At 43.1% G+C, this 16,137-nt stretch overlaps 1 protein-coding gene across 1 annotated transcript in view; it reads left to right on the top strand.

Annotated features, from left to right (window-relative positions):
• Positions 1–16,137, top strand: part of LOC111958137 (nuclear receptor corepressor 2) — a 131,495-nt gene that overhangs the window by 46,983 nt on the left and 68,375 nt on the right. The window contains exon 5 of the mRNA XM_070437103.1: positions 10,591–10,773. Coding sequence (XP_070293204.1) covers positions 10,591–10,773 — 183 coding nt within the window. The remainder of the gene's footprint in view (positions 1–10,590; positions 10,774–16,137) is intronic.

The following is a 16,137-nucleotide window of genomic DNA, read 5'->3' as shown; positions in this document are numbered from 1 at the left end:
TACCTATAATGTTCTTGATCCATCCTCAGGTTTCTCCTATCACAGCCATTAAACTCTGTAACTGTTTTAATGTCACTATTGGCCTCGTGGTGAAATCCCTGAGTGATTTCCTTCCTCTCCGGCAACTGTTAGGAAGGACACCTGTATCTTTGTAGTGGCTGGGTCTATTGATACACCATCCAAAGTGTAATTAATAACTTCACCATGCTCAAAGGGATATTCAATGTCCCCCCCCCCCCCTGTCTACCAGTAGGTGCTATTCTTTGTGAGGTATTGGAAAACCTCCCTGGTCTTTGTGGTTGAATCTGTGTTTGAAATTCACTGCTCGACTGAGAGACCTGACAGGATGGATGACAAGTTGTCCTTCACAACGCATATCAAAATCTGACTAAGAAGCTAAGATCCAAGATACTTTTTTTTATATCGAAATGCCTTAGTATTAAAAATAGGAGAAAGATTGTTCAAGCAACGCTTCTCACTGTATTGGATTTTGGTGATATTGTTTACATGCATGCGGCAACCTCTGTTTTAAAACCCTTGGACGCAGTCTACCTTTCCGCAATACGTTTCATCACAGGGGACAATTTTAGGACCCATCATTGTCGTCTGTATAAAAATGTGGGATGGACCTCTCTGTCTGTAAGAAGAGAGCTGCATTCTCTTTGATTTAGTTACAAAGCAATTTGACAGAAACTCCCTCCATATGTAACATCATTAATTAAGATAAGAATCATAAGTTACCAAACCCGTTCACAGGAATGGATAACACTAGAGATCCCTTCAGTCTCCACAGATTTAGGAAAATCTGTGTTTTTAGCCCCTAATTTGTGGAACAATCTGTAGAGTTCACTGCAGTTAGATGTACTGGTGTCACTCAGGCAGTTTAAATGATTGATTGAGGACCTCTATGTAGTTGAATGTGATTGCTTTTAGTACATTTTTATTTTTGTTAATTGTGTGCTGAATTATATTGTTTTATACACGTGTATGTTTTAATATCTGTTTTTATTGTAATGTGTACAGGGCTCTCTTGTAAAAGATATTTTTAATCTCATTTTGTCTCCCTGTTTAAATAAAGGTTAAATAAATAAAAATGAATTGTATGTGTGGGGTACAGAGAGGAAGTAGTCATTAAGAAATCATGTTAAACACTATTATTGCACACAGAGTGAGTCCATGTAACTTATTGTGTGAGTGGTTAAGCAAATGTTTACTCCTGAACTTATTTAGGCTTGCCATAATAAAGGGATTGAATATTTATTGACTTAAGACATTATAGCTTTTCATTTTTTATTAATTTGTAATAATTTCGAACAACATTCCTCTTTGACATTATGGGGTATTGTGTTAAGGCCAGTGACGCACAATTTTTTATCTGTTTTTAAATTCCGGCTGAGTCAATCACAGATTCCCACCACTGCTGTGCCTTGATATGTAAGGGAGTCCAGGCAGATGCACAGGCGTAGTTCGACGACAACGTGACAGACTTCCACCCAGCACAATGAGAGTCTTGTTTTATCTCCTCAATGAGAGATGGATTAGATGGAGGGAAGGCCGTCTGCTGTCGAAGCCTCTGCTTGGTGATCAGCAACAGCCCTTGGAGAACAGAATAGGGATGAGGTATTTCAATTTGTCACGTGCACAAGTACAGTGAAATGCCTTTCTTGCCAGCTCCAAACCCAAGGTAGAACAAAAACACACAAGAACTTTGAAAAAGTAAGAAGCTATATACAGGGTCAGTTCCAGTAGCATATTTACAATGTGCAGGGATACTGGAGTGATCGAGGTAGATATCTATAGGGGTAAGGTGACTAGGCATCAGGATATATGATAGACAGAGTAGCAGCAGCGTACATGATGATTGTGTGTGTGCGGTGTTGCCCTAAGGATTTCTTTTCAGCAGCGGTGGCAATGTTAGCGGGGGTGGGGGTGAGGCGCTTAGCAGCCAAACAAGGCACTGGTAGGATTGCGTGTGTCTGATGTGATGCACATGTATGACTAGCAGCCTGGGGCCTCGTCATTTCATCCCATCTCATCACAATGGCTTTAGAGGTCCTTCTCTTGGCTGCAGTTTTAAAATCAGTTTTCTGCGATTTTGCACATTTTGTCATGGGCCTGAGAGAGAAATGGCAGTTTCAAAGCTAATGCCTTGTTTTTATGCTATCTGAGTGACTCTCACATAAAATCAATTGGGGCCCCATGCCATAACATGTTTTGAATTTTAGATTCTCCCTGACTGTCTAGTTTTATTTTGTTGGCTTTTAGTTCTCAAAGATGATCTTATTAAAAAATATGTAGGTTTGTTATCTTTGTGTGTGGGGGGTGGAGTTCGGAGGGGGAGGGCTACTCTCTGGGTGCTGGAAGGTCATTCTTCACACTAGAGGTCTTCATGGATCCACCTGTACCCGAAAACCCGAGCGGGTTCGAATCCAGAATTCTAAATAGTTTCACGGGTCTGTGTCAGATCGGATATGATTGTCACGGGTCTGGAACGCGACTGCTGCAGTAGAGAGAGAGACAGAGAGGGGTTGTAGAATTTATGCTGCTTCTTTTGCTTTTCACGAGAGTGACGTGTGTAGCTTGTTGTTGTTGGCTAATCATAAGTCATCAACGTGGCAATAGGCTACAGTCACAGAGCCTCTATTTGTTTCAAAATTTAGGAGATATCTAATCCCGATTGGAATTAAAATAACGTAATGAAAAGTTAAAGGAGAAGGATAGACTACAACGAACAAGAGCCAACAGGTAGGATGCTACTTAATATTCTGAATGGAGTTGTGTAGGACAAGAAAGCGCATGCAGCCTCAATTAGGCTAGCTAGCTAGCTTAACTAGCTCTTCCCAATTTGATGCAGTCAAGACAGGTTCTACTACGTAATCATATTGGATGATAAATAACCTAGCTATGGGCGCTATTAGTCTACCCATAGTGCGAGTCGGTTTGGTTGGTCGCTGTCTCGTCTCTACCTCCCTGCTTGCTCCCCGTGTCACTCGCTCAGTCAAGGTAGCCTACACGCACAGCACGCATGGCCCCTGCTAAAGCGGCACCTCTCTCTACCTCCTCTCCCTTGCGCTTTATCAGCTCCGATTTAATTAAGTAGCTTAAAAATAGCCTTTTCTGCTGCTTCCCCCACTGATCGTACTGGGTCTGGATCCGACCAGGTCTATACGGAAAGAGTATAGTTGTCCTCAGGTCCGTTCGGAATGGGTGTCTTGTCATTTTTTTTTATTTATGCATATCGGGTCCGCGTGTAAAAGCCCCAGGTCAAATTTGGAAAGGTTCCAACTTTTTGGACCCATGAAGGCCTCTACTTCACACCTCCAATCTGTAACTTCACCAAATTTCCATGCATGCCACACTCTGCCCACACCGCGCTAACATGTGCGCTGACCTGTCAGTCTGACAGAGATATTTATGCTGTTGTGGAAACCAAAATACCTTTCATGTCTATGCCAGACTGCCAGCTTGGATGTCATAGTCACATGCCTGTGTGTGTGCATGCGTGCTGTCCCCTTCCCTGGACACCTTTCCCCCACATTCTCCTGTTTGCTGGTCGGTTGTGTATTGTCAGTCATTACTGGCAGCTCTGAATCTGTACTGATTAGCTTTTGGCACAGGCTGTTTTTATGGTCAGGGAAGGTCAGGCTTCACACGGTCATCTGAGTGATTTAGGCTAACCCCCACTTAGTGGCACTTGCTGTGAGTAAATTTAAGGGTCTCTTGTTGTGTGGGTTCGAGCATTGCCATTGACACAAAATGAATCCTACTTCAGAATGTAACCTAGGCTAAGAGGAGTTGTGCACCTCGCTCTGTTTTTAACAAGACTAAATCATGTGATCTCATGAACACCTGGTAACATGAAAACAACAGGATGTTTTCTCTTCTCCTTTCAATTGTCGCACATACACTGACTGACTGTACAAAACATTAGGAACACCTTCCTAATATTGAGTTTCACCTCTCTTTGCCCTCAATTTGTCGGGGCATGGACTACAAGGTCTCAAGCTTCCCACAGTTGTCAAGTTGCCTGGATGTCCTTTGGATGGCGGGCCATTCATGAAACACACATGAAACTGTTGAGCCTGAAAAGTGCAGCAGCATTGCAGTTCTTGACACACAAACCAGTGCGCCTGGCTCCTACTACCATAACCCGTTCAAGGGCACTTAAATATTTTTTCTTGCCCATTCACCCTTTGAATGGCACAAATACACAATCCATGTCTCAAGGCTTAAATGTCCTTCTTTAACCTGTCTCCTCCGCTTCATCTACACTGATTTTGAAGTGATTTTAACAGGTGACCTCAATAAGGGATCATAGCTTTCACCTGGTCAGTCTGTCATGGAAAGAGCAGGTGTTCCTAATGTTTTGTACACTCAGTGTATGTTCGCTGACACACTGCACATACAGCACGCTCGCTGTATCAAAGCCTGTGCTCACTCAGCAGGCATGCATTCATTGCACATGTACTGTGTGTGTACAGTTGTGGCCAAAAGTTTTGAATGAGACACATTCATTTTCACAAAGTTTGCTGCTTCAGTGTCTTTAGATATTTTTGTCAGATGTTACTATGGAATACTGAAGTATAATTACAAGCATTTCATAAGTGTCAAAGGCTTTTATTGACAATTACATGAAGTTGATGCATAGAGTTAATATTTGCAGTGTTGACCCTTCTTTTTCAAGACCTCTGCAATCCGCCCTGGCATGCTGTCCATTAACTTCTGGGCCACATCCTGACTGATGGCAGCCCATTATTGCATAATCAATGCTTGGAGTTTGTCAGAATTTGTGGGGTTTTGTTTGTTTGTCCGCCCGCCTCTTGAGGATTGACCACAAGTTCTCAATGGGATTAAGGTCTGGGGAGTTTCCTGGCCATGGACCATAAATATCGATGTTTTGTTCCCCGAGCCACTTAGTTATCAATTTTGCCTTATAGCAAGGTGCTCCATCATGCTGGAAAAGGTATTGTTCATCACCAAACTGTTCCTGGATGGTTGGGAGAAGTTGCTCTTGGAGGATGTGTTTGGTACCGTTATTTATTCATGGCTGTGTTCTTAGGCAAAATTGTGAGTGAGCCCACTCCCTTGGCTGAGAAGCAACCCCACACATGAATGGTCTCAGGATGCTTTACTGTTGGCATGACACAGGACTGATGGTAGTGCTCACCTTGTCTTCTCTGGACAAGCTTTTTTCTGGATGCCCCAAACAATCGGAAATGAGATTCATCAGAGAAAATGACTTTACCCCAGTCCTCAGCAGTCCAATCGTTGTACCTTTTGCAGAATATCAGTCTGTCCCTGATGTTTTTCCTGGAGAGAAGTGTCTTCTTTGCTGCCCTTCTTGATACCAGGCCATCCTCCAAAAATCTTCACCTCACTGTGCGTGCAGATGCACTCACACTTGCCTGCTGCCATTCCTGAGCAAGCTCTGTACTGGTGGTGCCCCGATCCCGCAGCTGAATCAACTTTAGGAGATGGTCCTGGCGCTTACTGGACTTTCTTGGGCACCCTGAAGCCTTCTTCACAACAATTGAACCGCTCTCCTTGAAGTTCTTGATGATCCGATAAATGGTTGATTTAGATGCAATCTTACTGGCAGCAATATCCTTGGCTGTGAAGCCCTTTTTGTGCAAAGCAATGATGACGGCACGTGTTTCCTTGCAGTTAACCATGATTGACAGAGGAAGAACAATGATTCCAAGCACCACCCTCCTTTTGAAGCTTCCAGTCTGTTATTCGAACTCAATCAGCATGACAGTGATTTCCAGCCTTGTCCTCATCAACACTCACACCTGTGTCAACGAGAGAATCACTGACATGATGTCAGCTGGTCCTTTTGTGGCAGGGCTGAAATGCAGTGGAAATGTTTTTGGGGATTCAGTTCATTTGCATGGCAAAGAGGGACTTTGCAATTAATTGCAATTCATCTGATCACTTTTCATAACATTCTGGAGCATATGCAAATTGCCATCATACAAACTGAGGCAGCAGACTTTGTGAAAATTATTATTTGTGTCATTCTCAACTTTTGGCCACGACTGTACATGTACACACAGTCAAAAGTTAAAGTTGGTTTGAGTGGTATTAGCCAGGGTATATGATCTGCAGTGGGGACAGGCTTTAACATCGGGGTCACTTATTTTCACACTTTGTCTGCTAGCAGTGTGTGGAGACGTGTTGCTCTTCACAAGAACAGAGGACAGTCATGATGTAGGTCCTAGACATGGTGTGGGTCTCGACACTTGAAAGCCCAGGAGAACTAACCCTCTTTTTGACAGATAGCCCTCTGAAACCCCTCCTGACCAAACACCTCAATGTCTCACACAAACTCAGAAGTCCTTGAGTTAACTCTGGTATAGGAGGTTGCAGAGCTGAAACTGGTAGCTTTTCAGACCGTTGTTCTGAAGGTCTTACCTTGTACCTACCATTTTATATGATATTTGATTGAAGTAGGACTACAATTTCATCCTCCTACATTGCCTTTTCTATAGACATATCAAGGATTTTCCTTCAAAGTACAAATCACAAAATATTTTCCTAACCCACGCTAGGCATGGGTTAGGCGTTCTTTCATCTCGGCCAGTCTCTGCTTTTACATCATTTCTCAGAGTGATTAAAGCTAGTGACCACTTCCTTATTGTTTGAATTGCAGTTTGCCCCTTTCAGCTATAACCTATAACAAGGGGTTGTAGCAGCATGCCACATCTATGATTACAAAGGGAGACGCTTAGCAGCCAAAAAAAAGGCACTGGTAGGATTGTGTGTGTCTCATGTAATGGACGTGCATGACTATCAGCCTGGAGCCTCGCCATTTCAGACCCAGCCAGTCCATTCAACCCCTTTCCTCCCGGTGACATTTCAGCTAGAGTAGGTCTAGAGAGCAGCTAGACTTAGCCTGCCTGCTTCCTCCAGATTAGTGTTATAATGCTCATTTTAGCAGTTTAAAAATAACCCCGAAGCTGGATCAAACACACTCTTTACACACATACCTTATGCAGGAGGAAACATGGTTCCCACTCACTGACACTTCTATTTTCTCGCTGTCACCCCCCCACACACACACACTCACGGTGTGTTGGCGGGGGTTTACAATTGGGGGATCAGTGGCTTATTGGGAGTTGTTGGTTTAAGATGCTATAGTTCTTTTCAGCAAAGCTTTATTTGTTAGCTCACACTTCCCATGCGTGTAACATCAATAACCTTTGGAGTGTTGCTTCTCTCCTTGGCTGAGATTAGGAGTTCTATAACTGTCAAATACCTAGTCCATGCTTGTAAAATGACAAGCTACACTGAACAATTATGGACTATAGTCCTCTTTGCCTGTCCCTATTGTATGCAGTACAGTATGTATAAGTTAGTTGAAATGGAGACCTCGCCTGTTGACAATGTTCTTTCTCAGAGACGTACAGCATGTAAGCTGACCAAGCACAAAGCAAAACCCTCCTTCTGCAGACATGCATCAGCAATACCACTGAGACCACTGGTGGCCCGTGTGATGAATTTGGACCGCGGGTTATTTTATTTGGCCTCTCAAATTTTCTGAGCAAAACATAAATTAAGAAAATCAGTTCCAAGTGATTTACATTTTTTGGAAATCTATTTCATATGATTCCCATGCGTACTAGAGGGATATACACTATATATACAAAGGTATGTGGACATCCCTTCAAATGAATGGATTCGGTAATTTCAGCCACACCCGTTTCTGACAGGTGTATAAAATCGAGCACACATCCATGCAATCTACATAGACAAACATTGGCAGTAGAATGTGCTTACTGAAGAGCTCAGTGACCACATTTCCAAGAAGTCAGTTTGTCCAATTTCTGCCCTGCTAGAGCTGCCCCGGTCAACTGTAAGTGCAGGTATTGTGAAGTGGAAATGTCTAGGAGCAACAACTGCTTAGCCGCGAAGTGGTAGGCCACACAAGCTCACAGAACGGGACCGCTGAAGTGCGTAGCACGTAAAAATCGTCTGTCCTCGGTTGCAACACTCACTACTGAGTTCCAAACTGCCTCTGGAAGCAACGTCAGCGCAAGAACTGTTCGTCGGGAGCTTCATAAAATGGGTTTCCATGGCCGAGCAGTCGCGCACAAGCCTAAGATCACCATGCGCAATGCCAAGCGTCGGCTGCAGTGGCGTAAAGCTCGCCGCTATTGGACTCTGGAGCAGTGAAAATGCCTATTCTAGGGTGATGAATTATAGTTCACCATCCGGCAGTCCAACGGACGAATCTGAGTTTGGCAGATGCCAGGAGAATGCTACCTTCCCCAATGCATAGTGCCAACTGTAAAGTTTGGTGGAGGAATAATGGTCTGGGGCTGTTTTTCATAGTTCAGGCAAGACCCCTTAGTTCCAGTGAAGGGAAATCTTAATGCTACAGAATACAGTGACATTCTAGACGTCTCTCTGATTCCAACTTGGTGCCAACAGTTTGGGGAAGGCCCTTTCCTGTTTCAGCATGACAATGCCACCGTGAACAAAGTGAGGTTCTTACAGAAATGGTTTGTCGACATCAGTGTGGAAGAACTTGACTTGCCTGCACATAGCCCTGACCTCAACCCCATCGAACACCTTTTGGGATGAATTGGAACGCAGACTGCAAGCCAGGCCTAATCGCCCACCATCAGTGCCTGACCTCACTAATGCTCTTGTGGCTGAATGGAAGCATGTCCCCGCAACAATGTTCCAACATCTAGTGGAAAGTTTTCCCAGAAGAGTGGAGGCTGTTACAGCAGCAAAGGGGGACCAATTCCATATTAATGCCCATGATTTTGGAATGAGATCTAAACAAATCAAATCTTATTTGTCACATGCGCCGAATACAGCAGCCTTACCGTGAAATGCTTACTTACAAGCCCTTAACCAACAATGCGGTTCAAGAAATAGAGTTAAGATAGTATTTACTAAATAAACTAAAGTAAAAAATAATAAAAAGTAACACAATAAAATAACAATAACGAGGCTATATACAGGGGGTATCGGTACTGAGTCAATGTGCAGGGTTACAGGTTAGTCAAGGTAATTTGTACAAGTAGGTAGGGGTAAAGTGACTTTGCATAGATAATAAACAGCGAGTAGCAGCAGTGTAAAATCAAAGATGTTTGACGTGCAGATGTCCGCATACTTTTGGTCATTTAGTGTGTGATAGTATACAAATGTAAACAAGGTTGGAAATTACCATTTTTTCTAAGGTAAATATTATATCTGTTTTGGCTTCTTGCGGTCAATTTGCAGTCTTCAAATGATTTGTAATTATGTTCCGGCCCCCTGACCATACGCTCTAGATAAAATCGGCCAGTGGCTGAATCTAGTTGATGATCCCTGCACTAGACTATGCAGCTAAGTGGGTATCTCTGGATCCAAGGTACAACTCAGCCCATCCATTCAGTTCTATGTACCGAAGCGATCCCCCCCCCTGGAAAGTCCTTGGAACTGTGTATTTCATCCGTCAAATCAAACCAAGAATCCTCACAGAGCCAGGTTCTGTGTTCTTAGAATATACCTGGTTGTAGTCTGATTTAATATTCGTTAGTGTGGTCTAGTAACTGAGACACTGACACAGGCTTTTATTACCCAGAGGACTTCATTATCATAGCTGCCTTCCCAAAGGAGATGTAACCAAGGTGTTTAGATCACGTGTCTATCGGAGTAAACCATGTCACAGACCACACACAGAGGGGAGAGGGAGAGAGAAAGACTGAGACAGAGATGCAGCATGTCGTTGTTGCCTCTAAACCAGTTACTGAATTTGGCTGGGCCAGTTTAGCGTTGCTGTCTAATCGATGGCTGCAATCTAAACATAGGAATAGATCCATCTATTTGCATCCATCTGTGTTCAGGCCTTTCTAGAAGTTCACGTTTTAACTGTATACTTTGTGTTCTGTTTGCCAAGCAACCTGATAATATGCATAATGGACTAAGTAAACAGTGTTAGTATTGCGAAACACCTATAAACTGATGAGTTAACATCCTCTGTCAGGGGTCCAAACCTTTGTCCCTTGGGGACCCCTTTCCAGTATTGGGGAACATCACACACGTAGTTCTGTGGGCACAAGCACTGTTCATGACAAACTGTTCAGACCCCTCTTATTGGTGAAGAAAATTCAGCAGGTTTAAGGCTTATTTCCTGCAATTCTACACATTTTGTCATCGGTGCAAAGAACATGTTGTAGATTCAAAGCACATTTTCTTGCAATTCTATACATTTGGCATGTCTGTGTGTTCATGTGATATTTGAGTGACAAAAAAATGACACATATCTATTGGCAAAAAAACCCTAAATGAAAAACGTTAGCTGTCATGGGCTAGGTGATCTGGACATTTCTGACACGTTATACATGGCTCTCTAAGTTATGCAATGACTGACATGACAAGAGGAACTGATGATGCACTACCCAATTTTGAAATTGCACCTTTTGTATTCTACTATTACAACTTTCAAGAGTAAGTTTAAATCCGGACTGAGTTCCTTTTTTTAGGGGGGGGTGGGGGGCGGCTCAGTCTGGCTTCAAACTTACTCTTGAACCCATCGTGCCCCGCCCCCTAGTTTGGGAACCACTACTCTATGTCACCTCTATCTCCCTCCAGGACCGTGGCAGCTCCATGGGGAAGCTGGAGCCCATCTCCCCCGTCAGCCCGGCCCAGATGGACCCTGATCTGGACCTGGTGCCCGCCCGCTTCTCCAAGGAGGAGCTCATCCAGAACATGGATCGTGTGGACCGGGAGATTACAATGGTGGAGCAACAGATCTGCAAGCTACGCAAGAAACAGGTACAGGTACCGTACAACCATGGGTCCTCTTCACTACGGTTTGTTTAGTGCTTGTCTGTTTGTAATTATGAGACTGTGTTTAGATAATGGTTTTTGATTTGGTACCAAGTGCAATCAGGTATCTAAATCAATCAATCAATCAAATGTATTTATAAATCCCTTCTTACATCAGCCGATGCCACAAAGTGCTGTACAGAAACCCAGCCTAAAACCCCCTAACGGCAAGCAATGCAGATGTAGAAACACGGAGGCTAGGAAAAACTCCCTAGAAAGGCCAGAACCTAGGAAGAAACCTAGAGAGGAACCAGGCTCTGAGGGGTGCTGGGTGGAGATTATAACAGAACATGGCAAAGATGTTCAAACATTCATAGATGACCAGCAGAGTCAGATAATAATAATCACAATGGTTGTAGAGGGTGCAACAGGTCAGCACCTCAGGAGTTAATGTCAGTTGGCTTTTTCAAACAGCAGGTCTGGGACAAGGTAGCACGTCCGGTGAACAGGTCAGGGTTTCATAGCCGCAGGCAGAACAGTTGAAACTGGAGCAACAGCACGGCCAGGTGGACTGGGGACAGCAAGGAGTCATCAGGCCAGGTAGTCCTGAGGCATGGTCCTAGGGCTCAGATCCTCTGAGATAAGAGAGAAAGAAAGAGAGAAAATAGAGAGCGAATTAGAGGGAGCATACTTAAATTCACACAAGGACACTGGATAAGACAGGAGAAATACTCCAGATATAACAGACTGACCCTAGCCCCCCGACACATAAACTATTGCAGCATAAATACTGGAGGCTGAGACAGGATCTATATACTTTATCTTCTAAGGATGACCTAAGTGTCTATCCGTATCATTATTTCTCATTGAGCCTGAATGTTTCTTTGACAGTGCGTGGCCTACACTGTGTTTACTGTCAGCTTGTTCTCTGACAGTTCCAGCAGTCTTCCTGAAAATACTCCCATCTGTGGTTAAATCCATTATCCCTCTCATTGCCTGTCTTCAGTGGGTTTTCACACAGTGTAAAGTCTTGAGCCCAGACATGGCTATATTGCTGTAATTATTGTACTGAGCTACTACTGTAGTTAGGGCTCACTCAGCTTGCCACAGTGCTCTGCTACATGGCAGTTGCTTTCTCTTCTCCTTGAACTTTCTCCTCTCTTCCTTTTTTAGGAGAAATGTAGGTTAAAAAAAAAATACACAAGCCATAAATAACAGCTTCCCCCGGGGAGAGGAGGATTATGGTGGAGGTTTTGTGACTGTTTAACCACTCGTATTCCTTCCTCGCCGTCTCCCTCTTGGCTGCCTGCCACATCATGTTTTATAGAATTAGTCACAGGCCTCGCTCCACCACCCAACCCCCACCACCCTAGACCATCCACTCTACGCAAGCGTGCCGATATCTCCAGCCTTCCCTACCCCTCTCACGTCTCTTCTCTGGCTGGCATTCAATACCCTTCTTCTTAAATCTAGGCCACCTGCAACCCATGACATGGCCCGCTGTGGGAGGGGAAAGGGTAGGGCTGGGCGATATATATCGAATTCATTTGATTAATTCTATTTTTTTTAATGAACGTTTATGTCCGCTTGTTCTAATGTTGTCTTTTAGGTCTCGTCTCCTTTGCGCCTTCTGTGCTGTGTGCACCTTCCCATTTACACCAGCGATCTGTATATAATGACGACATGCACATGTCTCCTCCCTAATAATGGGATTTGTTGTCCCAAAGGCGGGAAGGCAGGTGACATGCTTAGGTTCAAAATAAGCCCATAAAAACACGTTGTGCTTATTTTGGATGGATTTTAGTGAGATCCTCTATGGTTCACACACACACACACACACACACACACACACACACACACACACACACACACACACACACACACCAAGCCCCTGTCACTCACAATAACAAAGAGGAGAGATCCTCTCTGACAAGCGGTTTCAACTCGCTATTTGCATTTGAGGTTTGGTCCAACAGAATGGGTCCTATGGACACCGAAACACATTGAGACATTATTTTACTGTAGTAGAGGAGAAGTGAACCTTTATCTAACAATACCCTTTATGGTTCAACTACTCAAATTGCGCACAAAGCAGAAACTACTAAAATGACCGTATCAATGAACACATATTCGGGAAAATTAATGCTCAATTTGTCGCACACATTCAAGTACCGCTAATATCATTTTAGCCAAAGACTGTTATACTAGCTGTCCAGTCTGTTTTATAATTGTGCAATAAGCATAAAACGGTTATACAAGGAATTGGTAACTCATTCTCGTTCTGAGAAACGAGGTAGGCCACTTGATTTCAACATTTGAACAAAGTCGATAGTCTAGCATGCTGTTCAAACAGTTGAAGGACAGAAGGGTGTGTTCATTACAACTCAACTGTTATACTTTGTTAGCTAGCAAATAGATCCAAGTTGGTTCAACTGGAAATCTAAAGCTGGCTACTCACTAACATGTGGAGATTGTTGATGAGACCTGGGTTAATTCTCTCTAGCCTAATGCCTGCTACAACAAGTTAGTCATTATTAGTGAATGTGCATTAGGCATGGCTCTGGTCATTTTTTTAAATAAAAAAGGTCATTTTCATAGACCGACTTAAAAGCGAGATCAGTGATTTTTGCAAGAAGCAGGTTAATGGTTATGGAAGGCTATATAGATATAGATATATATTAAAAGGTCAAATACACTGCAAACAGAGGAGGAGGGATGCGAGGGATGGGCTGGTAAAAAATGTAGGTAAAAGAAGTGAGCGAGCGTGGTGAGGCCCAGTGAATGATTGAGAGAGTAAGCTCTGCCCCCTAGAACAATAAATCAAAACCCCCTCCCCTTCCCTCAACACAAGCTATGATTTTTTTATTTTATGGATGTTTTCTTTTTTTAACTATTCACCCCCCCTGCCATAGTGCTTTCCTCCACACAGCTCTCCAAGCATTAAAACATCTGGAGCAATTAAGTAGTGTGGTAAAACTTTATTTAAAGAGTTCTGGCAGAGTGTGGGGCTGGGGATCAGGTTACAGCCAGCCTGTGTTGTGTCAGCCAGGCTCAGGACGGCTAGTTTATTTTATTTTACTCCATGGTGGGTTTAGGAAGAGAAGGGGGTTCTGGGAATGTTTGTGTTTTCCTCCCCAGATGCTTATCCAGCCCGATTGGGGCACAGGATGATCCATCACACGCCACTCTGCTGTGGATCCTCTGGGGGCCCAGGGCCAGCTTTCTCTCCCCCTGCTGAGCCCCTGGCCTCTTTCAGGAGAAGGGAGGGAAGAATGGGACTGGCTCTAGTGTAGATCACCTCCCAGCACAGCAGGCAGCACACCAACAGGGAGTCCCAGCCCCCAGTGAAGCAGCTTCACTAACACTCCTGGCTGGGCCACTAACAGACCTGCAGCTCTGCTGCCACATACAACCAACACTGCCTCTAGTCTGTTTATTCCCAATGTCTCATTATTCCTACTTACCTATCCTGTTTATTGGAGTATCATACATTTATTCCACTTTAGAAATGTTACTTGAAGATGTAATCAACCGTTATTATGTAAGTTATTGGTGTTCTACGATTGTGCCTTTGCACTGAGGAGGCCATAATGTCACCACTTAATACACATTCTGAACATAATGGATCAGTTTAATGGACGCTGGCATGACCGCAGTGCCATTGCTTTGACTATGTTCTGGGTTACATAGGAACTTAACTGGGAGGAAAGGTGTTTAACATGCTTTTTACCTTTTGGGGGCGACAAGCAATTTTTGTGCAATTCATGATGACATTTGCAATAGTAGGCCCTTTTTAGACCTATACATGCTTCTAGCAAGACACTGATCTGTGAACCGTACATGATACAGACAACATATAGGTGTTAATATACTCCTTAGTGTTCTCTCAAAAAGGAAGTATGTCTGGATTCTGAAATACACATTTTCACATTCATAAAACATATTAATATCTCAACTACCCTTTTTGTTTTTTGCTTATTTAAAAATAATATATATCTTACTCTACAAACATGTCAAATTTCCAGAGTGGACTCTGTGGTACTTTTAATGATATGACCCATTTTATACATAAAAATGGACACTATAAGCCATTAACCAATCATAGCCCTCCTTTAGAATTGCAAGTTCAGCAATTAACCAGCAGAGGGAGTTCTCTTTGAATCTATTTTCCCATTCACTGTTTTGGTGGTGCTGATAAAATTGATCATACCTTCAGAATTATCAGAGAGCCCATTCGGGAAATTTGATTTACATGTAGAGAATATTGTTCCAAACAATACGTCTTAAAATGAACAAAATAAAAAAGGTTCATTTTGAGATATTTTTTATATTTTAATAAATTAATGTGATTCCCCCACCCCTTCAGAATCAAAGCATACTCTATATTTCCGACTCACACTATAAGGAGTATAATTACACCAAGATGTTATCTGTATCATGTACGGTTCACAGATTATAGGCTCATATTGGAAGCGTATAGGTCTAAAAAGGGCCTAAAATGGCCTCTTTCTTCACGATTTTTCTCAAGTGGTTTGTGATTCAAATGTAAAAAAGCATTTAAAAACGCCTTCCTTCCAATGAAGTTTCTATGTGAGAATTGCCAGAACATTCTGAGATACCAAAAATATGTTCCGCTCCCGCTGGTGTGGAATCGCCCCCAAATGCTTTGTCTCCTCAGTACTACTCTCACTCTCTCTCTTCTCTGGCATGGGGCCGGCCCTGGCTTTGTTTACTCCATGTTGTGGTAAACAGAATTAGAATACTGTAATTTAATAGGATCTCTGTGGTGGTAAGTTAACTCCCCTGGGTCCAGTTAATCAGAGGGTTAAGACTAGAACCGATGGGCCTTTCAGCCTATAAGTACCCGCTAGAGAATGTTGTCGGGCATCCCCTTGAGCATACACATCAGATTCATAGCAACGCACAAGGCACCAACGCTTAATAAATTGTGCATAAACAATTGTAAAGGATGAATTGCATGACGAAATCGGCTATTCGTGGATACATGTTCATGAAAAGTTATTAAAACGAGTCATTTGTTTGGATAGAGCCAGGGATCTGTTTTGTATTATTCTACAGGCTTACTGCAACATGTATAGCCTATTTCGTTTCCATTCCAATAAAAACATTAGTGTAATACATCTGATCCATTGTATTTATAGATTTGACTAGTAAAATAGTTTATAGTAAGTAATACAGTCCAGTTACAGCTTCTCACAGGCTCAGGCATGGGAGGCGGAGGCTCAAAGTCAACGTCAGAATCAGACGAAGACCCCACATTTGATCATTCAAATTCAAGTCACCTTCCTCGCCCTCATGCTCATCATTCAGTCCATTTAAATTCAACTGGGAAGTCACGTCTCAATGGTC

The sequence above is a fragment of the Salvelinus sp. IW2-2015 genome, linkage group LG33 (genome assembly GCF_002910315.2).
Source record: "Salvelinus sp. IW2-2015 linkage group LG33, ASM291031v2, whole genome shotgun sequence".
NCBI lineage: Eukaryota > Metazoa > Chordata > Actinopteri > Salmoniformes > Salmonidae > Salvelinus > Salvelinus sp. IW2-2015.
The sequence above is the reverse complement of the archived record's forward strand: the minus strand, read 5'-3'. Positions and strand labels throughout refer to the sequence as shown.